Source organism: Silurus meridionalis, chromosome 5 (assembly GCF_014805685.1).
Source record: "Silurus meridionalis isolate SWU-2019-XX chromosome 5, ASM1480568v1, whole genome shotgun sequence".
Lineage (NCBI taxonomy): Eukaryota > Metazoa > Chordata > Actinopteri > Siluriformes > Siluridae > Silurus > Silurus meridionalis.
Genome location: NC_060888.1, coordinates 5,196,234 through 5,206,130, shown reverse-complemented (window position 1 = coordinate 5,206,130; position 9,897 = coordinate 5,196,234). Strand labels below are relative to the sequence as shown.

Genomic DNA, 9,897 nt, shown 5'->3' with positions numbered 1-9,897 from the left:
GTGGCTGTGCGATAACGGACATGCAGCACAGAGGAAAAGGGAGGGGGATGGATTTTATGGCATTACATGCAGATGAAATTTGATTTGGTGAATAATAAATGGCATAAAAAATATTAATGATAAAAACAAGTAGAAGGATAAGAATATAGATGTGTTTGCGTATATAGTTACAACACCTTACCTTAAATGTGCTGCCAGATTTTGACAAGACTTGTATTAGAGCTTCAGAAGAGAATATATCAATATACACAGTACATTGTACCAATGTCCATAGTATTCACAGTTTTGCAGAGTTAATCATTGGCACCTACACTGACTCACATTGACAAAGTGACCAGACATCATTCATTTTCAATGAGAGATGGCGAGATCCTATGACATGACCAAAAGCATCTGTTGGCAACAGGATGTGGGGTGCATCCAGTCAGGTGACAAAGTAGCAAAGAATGTATATGAGAGAATATAGAGCAACTTAGTCGAGCAAATACCAGTGGAGGAGAAGACACTGGATCCCCCAGTGATTCCCACTGATCTGTCTTCTGTCAAAAAAAATGGTCAGGAATCCTCGTAGCAATTAATAATTGACCAGTACTTTGTGAGACGTCTCCAGCTGCTTGTAAAGCCACAAGTAAAAGAAAAATGAATGGGAACTCTATAAATATAATACTACATCAGCATTGTAGTATGTAAATTGCTTAATCCATTTATTAAGCTAGAATATTAGCTTTTCATTAATTGCTAAACATATGAACGGCATGACATGGCAAATAGCATAGCATAGCGTAGCATTTAACTCATAGGCAAACAGATTTGCTTGGTTAAATCCTAAAACAATGCATGTTCACACATAGCTGTAGAATCAGTCAAAGGTTTGTCTACTTATTGGACCTTTTTTCTATTGTGAGATTGCATATATACACTAGCGAATTTCATATACAAACACTCTCCCTCCAGAACTGTACAGATTTGTTGAATGCTAGTCCACAAATCAGTGCCATCCACTGATGATTTGCTAAGACTTTATAGTACAGCGACAGTTGACAGCAATAAAATCGCTTTATGTGTGAGCATAGCTTTAGCGTTATCTGCTAAGATACTTGCTCTACTGGAGTTTCAATCCAAAAATTTAAGAAAGTGCAGTTAAGAAAAACTTTGAGTTTTACATGCTCTAAAAAAGCTAATAAAAGACACGTGTATTTTTCCTCCAGTCACAACAAGCCAAAAGTGTAAAGGTGGGAAATGACATCCAGCTTGCAAATTATCAAATTCAAGATAGCATAAATGCAGCAGCTGCATTTTTTTATTTTTATATTTTGATTAGTATAATAGTTCTTCAAAGAAAAGAAGAAAGAAACATTATTTGATAAAAAAAAACAGCACTTCCTAAAGTGTTTAATTCATTATTTAGTAAAAATATCTAAGGGAAATCATAGTAATAGTAAACTAAGTAAAACTATTCATAAGGGGAAACAGTATGCACACAAAGAGGTGTCAGTTGACTGGTACACTGCATATTATAGGATAATATAGTAGCTTTATGTGTGGATATTTAAACAATTTTAACTATCTTAAGAATCAAATTTTCCCCCAAATTATCTCTGAGACTCTTCACTTCTCTCTCTGTGTCGCTGGTACATTAAAGCCAGGCCCTAATCACTGCAGAGATTTAGGCAATGATCTGCTTATCAAACAGCATATTTCAAAAAGGGATCTTAAAAGGCCTGGGGGCGAAGCTGCAATAAGGAGGCATTTGTAGCGGGATGAAAGGGCGAGCGAAGGAGCCGCAGATGGACCTTGCATCAGAATAGGCAAGGGTCTCATTAGCATATCGAGTTTAAGTGTGCATGGAGATGGAGAGACAAGGGGAAAGCGACCGGGTGTGCACTACTTTTTGTCCCAGTGTACTAGGCCTAAAAAGAATCAGAGAACAAACAAATTTTAACTAAAGCTCGACCCTTGAAGTGGGACTACATTTGGGGAATCGATTAGGCTGCTCCATTACAAGTATGAGAAAAAGGAAGTGGAAATCTCTCGCTCTTTCCTGCTTTCTCTCGTGCCACTAACAGAACAGGCGCAGTGTGTGTCTTCTAGCCAACTTTGATAAGAGCAAAAGGCACTCAGACGCTTTGAGAGGCAGCAAAGGGAAAATGTTATGAACACATCCAGCGTGGTTGAAAGCGCTATCCGCTGCTCTCAAGTTGGACGCGAGGAGCACGTTTGTCACAAAAGTTGCCTTTAAACTCGCAGCCGGATGGCAGCTTTGAAACCTTCCTCCCCTGTGGCTCTATTTAGTCCTGGCACAGATGCACAGAGCAGTGCTGTGAAGCCTGTCCAAAAGGAGTCTGAGGCTCAGAACATTCTGAAGTGACCGCACATCTGGGATTGTAGTGGAGTGTGAAACAGTGACCTGTTGTATGTGAGTTCATGAGAAAGGGGTTGTGGAAATAAAAACTGAAAAAGACTTCATGGATGACTAAATCAAAGTAAAACTGCTTCTTCAATGACATTTATTTAAATTTTTTTTATTATTATTTCTATATTTAGTTTTCTCTCTTTGCACTGCTTAATAGTGAGGGATAGAAAGAAAATGTAGACCTGTTGGATGCACATTCACAAGATCCAACAGGTCCACGTTTAATTTATATTCATCACTCATGTATTTATACATCCTTCATCCTTCATTGCTTTATTATATGGAATATGTGAGTGACAAAATGAGGCAGATAATAATACAAATAAATTCATAAAATAAATAGATATAATATAAGAGCTAGTTTAATACAAAAAAAATGACTTGTATGTTGTATTAACATCCCTATAATACCTAAATCCTATTAGTATTTCCACACCCTGATCTGAAAAGAAAAAAAAAAAAACAATACAGTAAGAACTGCTGGTCAGTGATTCTGGATCTGTTCTAGTGTGTCCTCTTTTGCCACATTTAATTGTTTGTTATATGATACATAAACACACAAAATGTATTAATGAATATGTATTAAGTAGGTTCGTCACCTCAGTGTGTATCCGTAGGCATGTATAAGCAAAGCTTTGCACCGTTCTAGTTCATAGTGTAGTGCAGCAGATATCTGGTGTCCTGAGCCATTTATAGAAAATCGTTTTGGGATTTCGAGAGCAATTACCTTAATTGTGTTGCTTTTTATTATTTTTCTTAAGCCCCCATTTCACTTTTTTGAATTTGCTTGCATTTAGTGGTTGGATCGCTTGTACCAATGTTGCTTCATACTTTGGGAAAATCCCACCCATACTCACTATAGCTGTTTCTCCATCCCATTACTGCTGTCACAGCCTACATCTTTCAGCCTGACCTAAAATCCAAATCTGACTCATTTTTTGTCTCTTTTTTATTTTACATTTAGATTATAAATAGATCTTCTGTAATTTCTAAAAAAAGTATTTATTAGGCAGCGATACTGTAACCAAATTGCCTCTCTATACAGTATGTCCACTGAATCTGGATATACATGGATGAGAATAAAAATAATGTCAGGAGAGCTTATAATTACATATCATCTTTTTTTTCCTATCATGGAAATGAAATCCAGCAGTTTGTTATTACCCTTTTGCCAAAGAGTCATGCAGCAGCGTACAACTGACAAATATTAGGGTTATTCTTAAAAGCAGTGTGGATAATGAAACTTGGACTCATGAGCACATTTCGAGGGCTTTCACATAATTGTCGACCGATTTAACAATGCCACTCTCTGTGTATAACAATTATACGGTGTATAATTGAGCCCAAAGCGCACACAGTCACAATCACACATGGTGTCTTTTTTGAAAACTTACACTAATGATGCTATGGAGTCATTTGATCCTCTGAGGATGTGCGATTAAAGGGTCTAATCTCTATCAGCTATCTCTGTATACTATCATAAAATATTAGACCTGTTCACCAGGCTTTTATTAAACACACGCCATTAATAATTCTGTGAATGATCTTTATATGCTACATCATCTATTATTCACTTGAATTTAAATTTTGATTGTATACACAGCTAAATCCTTTCAATGTCTTTTCTTTGTTAGTATTTAAACAAGATAAAACACCACAAGTAATGTTTTATTTACCACAGTCAAGAGTGTCTGTCATTATATCTCCAACTGCACACCGAAAGCATGACGCAATACTAATTTAGTAAAAAGATATTTGTACAAATAAAGTTTGTTCATTTATTTATTAGTACATTTATTTATTTATTTTATTTATCAAAAGACTTGAGTAAACGTCTGGAGCATCAAAGGAAAAAAATGCATTAATGCTGGCGCTTCTTAATTAAATTTTATGTTATTGCAGCTTTTAATTAAGATCTAGATTAGATGAATTGGGTGCATTTAATTATTTATTATACATATAAATAAATCATTATATATAAATAATATATAATATATAACATTTATTATGAAAAAGGCTGTGATGATTGTTTCTAATCAAATTTTTATGGAAAAAAATAGTTTGGAGAAAGATAGGTAAAAACAAACAGATGCATCTTGCATGCTGGTTGTTAATAATAATAATAATAATAATAATAATAATAATAATAATAATAATAATAATAATAATAATAATAGCATGGTTTGCTCCTGTTTTTGGGCTCTAGTGTATGTAAAATAAATTTGAATGTGAGATTAATATGGGAACAAAGCACATGCACTAATATATTAGTGTATATACATTTATATATATTTAGCATCTGAAAACTTCCAAAGTGTAATATTCGCTGTTTCTTTCTCAAGTCAGTTAATTTCTTTACTGTAGCTGTCTCTGAGGCCATGTGTGTAAATGTGTTCAGATGTGTTGCTAAGCAATCAAACATAAGACAAGGTTTGAACATTGTATATATATATATATATATATATATATTCTATATATATATTTTTATATTTATTCATGTATCTGTTTAGGAAGGATATCTTGTACACCAAATATCCCACTGGCAGTTAAGCGCATTCAATGTGTTTAGAAGCCATAAACAGTCACTTTTCTAAACAAACACAAATACAAAATAAAAATAACAACAAAATAATGGACTGCATGTAAATAACATACAAAAAATCCCATGCCTACTCAGTAGGTAACTACAGCATTCCAACTCCGGTAGATATGTACATTTCAGTTACAAAAATATAGATTTCTTTTTTTGCTTACATCCCAGAAAACATGAAGCAGTGCCCTCGGATTGTTTCCCTTCGTTTCCTTGAAATGACTTTCTGAATAAAAGAAAATAAAAGAAAGAAAATAAAAATCCATTAACCCTTAAGGCCAGATGCAAAGCATCCACTCGCGCGTATCTGTCAGAATATCTGCAAGGCTTCTCAAAAGGCACCGAAAATGTTTAAGATTTGATGCTTTTTTTAAAAATCTCTGTAATAATTCCCTCCACTTAGCAGACCTTTTTTGATGTCACATTTGAAATAGAGAGAGAGAGAGAGTGTGAGAGTAAGAAAGAAAGAGAGAAATAGTACCAGCAGATGATATTTACAAAAAGAGAGAAAGTAACATTACTCTTACACATGCGTCAGAATACGTAAGTGCTCTTTATCCAAACAAAGTCAAAAACAAAAAACTTATCACAGCATTTTCACTACATACTACAGAATGTATAAAATATGGCCCTGCTCAATTTAGGATAATACAATGAAAATAGTCAAAATCAATTTCCACAACAATGGTACTAAAAAGTAAAAACAAACAGACAAACGAAAATTTCAAACATGGCACGTGTACAATATACATATATTGTAGCTTATGTATATTATTTAATGTCTGTTTGTAAATGCCTTGAGGACATTTGAGCTTGAAACCTGCAGGCATTAGTTTACAACAATAAGGTCCTTTTCCTCGTTTGTACACTCAGAGGAAATCTAAGAAACTTGCCGAAGCCTGTTGCTTTACTTTGTCGTCCTTAAAAGTCTTGAAATCCTCGTTTGAAGCGAGAGAATGAAAGAAAAATGTCCCTTTTCGTATCAGATGTCTTTTCGAGTCCTTGACCATTTGGAATATTTAACTCAGCATCATGGAGAGTGTGGCCAAAAAAGTGCTTTTTTGCAGAGGGGGGGAAATTCAGAGATTAACAAGTCTTTCTCACCCTCTCAGACGGGAGCAAATGTGAAGACTGGGAGGACAGGATGGAGAACAGTCTCAGCAGATTTCAGTTGTCCGTGGAGAAAGCGACGTCTGAATATCGGTCAGCGGCGTTGCCACGGGAGAGTTGTAGATGTTGCTGGCCACAGAGTTTGGGAAGGAGGTGACCATGGGGGACTGGAAGGTGGTGGAAGGAGATGGGTAAGTGGTGGCGATAGAGGGAGATGGGTAGGAGGTATGCACAGGCGAGGAATAGCATGATGCTACCGGAGAAGGGAAGGAAGAGACTGGAGATGGGTACGAGGCGATAGGGGATGGGTAGCTTGACACGGGTGAGGGGACTGAAATGGAGACAGAGGTGATTGAGTTCTGGATAGTGGTCGAGACCGAGGTGGCTTTGTCAGCCTTCTTGTCTTTCTGCCGCAGGTGGATCTTAGTGTGACGCTTGCGCTCGTCGCTGCGGGCAAACTTGCGTCCGCAGATGTCGCAGGCAAAAGGTTTTTCACCAGTGTGTGTGCGGATGTGAGTGGTGAGGTGGTCGCTGCGGCTGAAGTTGCGCATGCAGATACGGCACTGGAAGGGTTTCTGGCCTGTATGGATGCGGATGTGGCGCGTGAGCTCATCGGAGCGAGAGAAGCGCCGCTCGCACGTCTCCACAGGGCAGGCGTAGGGCCGCTCGTGTGGTGGTGTCTTGCTTGGCCGGTTTGGGTATTTGCGCACACGACTGGGCTTAATGAGCTGCGTTGGGTAGACACTCTTCAGCTCCTGTGAGCCAGTCTGTGTGGCAAAGGCCTTGATGGTGGAGAGTGGTGTAAGTGAAGGCTGCTGTGTCTGAAAGGGCTTCTGCTCAACAGGAGCGAGGCCGATCTCACTCTGCTGCTGGGGAAACAGGTAGTCGGGGATCATAGGAACTGGAAAACTGGTGCCACATGCTTTGCTGCTGGGGTAAGCTGGGGGTGGGTATGGCAGGTTGCTACCCACCGCTGATGGGAAGTTGGCAGTAGGCTCAGGAAAGATGTCAGGGCTGGCACTGGAGTAGGTTGGAGCGGCTGAATAAATGGGGTTGGGCTCACTCTGGTGCACAGAGCAGCTGAGGCTTGGACTAGATGTTGTTGAGGATGATGTTGAACAACAGGAGGAGGAAACGGAGGACATGCTTGAAGTTGAAGCAGGTGAGGAGGAGGGAGTGACTTGTGAGTTTGACGACGATGTGATTGAAGTCATGGGTGGGTTAACACCAACCAATCCGCTGACCAGGCTGAACAGTGGCTCCGCCCACAAGCTGTTGCTACAGGTGGCGGGTTCGAGAGTGAAGCGGCCCGTGTAGGAGATGGGGGGCAGCCGCTGAGAGGCATAACTCTGCTCAGCCAGGGACTTCTCACAGCTCAGGGCAATTTCTGGAAGAGTATCTACAGAGACAACAACAAAATGGAGAAAATTGAGAACCGTGTTCTGCATCATTGTCTCTCTCTCAGCTGCTCTGAGACACATTAATGCACAATAAAGATCCCTGAGGTGTTTGAGATGGGAGACCCCGCTGAAAGCGGAGTATGTGTTTCCCCACTCTCTCAGACAAAGCAGCAGGTGCTGATGGAGAAGCAAAAGAATGCCACCCTCACACAGACGCACTAAACGCATACACACATTTGCTGCTGAGCTCTCCCCAACATACACACATTTACTGAGCTCTCTTAGAGACAAGCACTAGAGCCAGCACAAGCTATGCCATCTGCATTTATGCTTTCTCTCTCTCTCTCTCTCTCTCTCTCTCTCTCTCTCAGCTCTTCAATTTCATTACATAGCTAAAAGCATCTGATAATTAATTCAATCTGCAGCTCAGCTGATGCAAATAAAAGCAATTTAAATTAACCTGTATGTTATATATATATAAGAATTAGTTATTTAGCATGCTTGGATATACAGATCAGATGAATATTTTTCCATCATGATGCATTCAATGCCATATAATAAATCATGATGTTCACAGTTAAATTTATTCAATTTGTTTTTGAGTATACCCCCCTCACACATACACACACACACACACACACACACACACACACACACACACACACACACACACACACATACACACACACACACATACACAGCAGAATGGATTAAGTCTGAGCTCTTACCTCCAGTCAGGTGGTCGTAATGCTCGCCGGGTTCCCCAGAGCCAAAACCGTTACCCTCGTGTGCGGAGGCGTTCAGGATCCCCGCAGAGTTGAGCATGATCATCTCCTCCAGCTTGGGGTAGTTATCCATGGGGGAGTGAGGGAAGCTCAGGTGGTCTGAGATCTGCAGAGCAGGAAGAAGCTCTGTCTTGGCTGCAGCCATCTCTGTTTGGAGTGTGTGTGGCTTGCAGAGTCGCGTGCACTGACAGATCAGCAGGTAGCCCCTTTGGGACGAGAGCGGTGCAGATGCTGTGTTCTTCTTTCTCTTCTTCTTCTTCTTCTTCTTCTTCCTCTCTCTCCCTTTTGCTGATCTTCCTCCTTAATGTATCTTGCTTGCTTTCTTTCCTTTTTGTTTGTCCCAAAAAGGTAAGAAAATCCACTTTTTTTTCCCCCTATAATTTTTTTTTGATTCAGGGTTTCCTTCTTATCATAACACAAAATGCGTCTTTTTTGTTTGCATGGATGGTGTTCACACCAAACTGGGTCTGGATCTGATTCTCAGACGCTTCTTATTAGTTCAATTCTTGTTGTTGTTGTTTTCGAACTGTATTTCGAGAATGTTAGCGCATTCTGGTTTTATCAGCTATCTATCTATCTGCCGTTGAGTCACTTGGGCTCTCAGCGCTCTTTCCTCCGCGCCCGAGGTTCCCTAGTCCTTTATATACACTCCCTTCGTGACGTAGATGTCCATATATGGACAGAAGGAAGCCCATATTTAGGCACTGCAGCCGAGGACACATGGCGAGGAAAAGAAGCGCACAGGTTAGCTTTAGGACTTTAAAATCCGTGCAATAAATTAATAAAAACTCTAATTTTATTGTCCGCTGTAAAACCGATCGAGTTAAACACCGAAAGCAAGACGCACTCGGTGAATATTCGGGTTTCCCTGTCGCGCGCCGGCCGGAAGACCCCGCTCCGCCATGCCATATAGGGTCATGCCTACATAAGGACCGAATCCGGTGGGTTTCCACTTCCCTGTCCTTTTTTGGAGTTTCCTGGTGTCGCGCTGCCAAAAAACGAGAGACAGAAAGAGACAGAGAGAAAGACACACACACACACAGGGTTTGGATTGCAGCTGAAGTCCAGCACAATAACTCATGTCAGCACTATTTCATGTAGCTCGATCCAGCAATTTATGAGTCGCAACTTTTTTTCTTTTTACCTTCAATCTCCAGCCATGCATTATTTCTAATGCGCCAGTTAGATAGAGCTGATTTATGTACATATACTGCAACACGAGAAACCCCTTTCGCCTTTATTGTGTTCAATAAATAGACCGAAATTATAAATCACAAGCGCGTTCCTAAACAAATCGCACAATCAGGATTGCACATAACGTAGGTGGCGTAATAGTTGGTTTGGGACACAGCCAATGTCTTTTAGGCTAATTGCGGTTATTTGTGTCGAAAGTCCCTGCAACGTTGTTTATTAGTGAAAACACGCTTCTGAACCTTCACTGCATGCACATGTTACTGGTATAACATGTCTCCTAGCGGTTTTTTCCCTCCTGAAATCCCCTATTCTAGATCTGAGCAGGAAAGAGACAGGAGCCCAGCTGCAGCACCTTAATAAATCTTTCTGTGAAATGTTAGGTGGAAATATTCAGGTCCAGGATGA

General features: G+C 39.9%; 1 protein-coding gene across 1 annotated transcript; it reads right to left on the bottom strand.

The window, feature by feature from the left end:
- Positions 1-4,844: 4,844 nt before the first annotated feature.
- On the bottom strand, positions 4,845-8,929 carry egr1 (early growth response 1). Its single transcript, XM_046850127.1, has 2 exons — positions 8,242-8,929; positions 4,845-7,512 (listed from the first exon to the last, which is right to left on the bottom strand). The coding sequence occupies exons 1-2, from the start codon at positions 8,441-8,443 to the stop codon at positions 6,161-6,163; spliced, it is 1,554 nt and encodes a 517-aa protein (XP_046706083.1). The 5' UTR covers positions 8,444-8,929; the 3' UTR covers positions 4,845-6,160.
- Between the last annotated feature and the right edge of the window lie 968 nt (positions 8,930-9,897).

Excerpts from the sequence above, each read along its gene's own strand:
- egr1 (XM_046850127.1), bottom strand. The coding sequence starts at position 8,443 with ATGGCTGCAGCCAAGACAGAGCTTCTTCCTGCTCTGCAGATCTCAGAC. Across the intron at positions 7,513-8,241 it reads TTACGACCACCTGACTGGAG|ATACTCTTCCAGAAATTGCC; the intron begins GTAAGAGCTCAG and ends TTGTCTCTGTAG.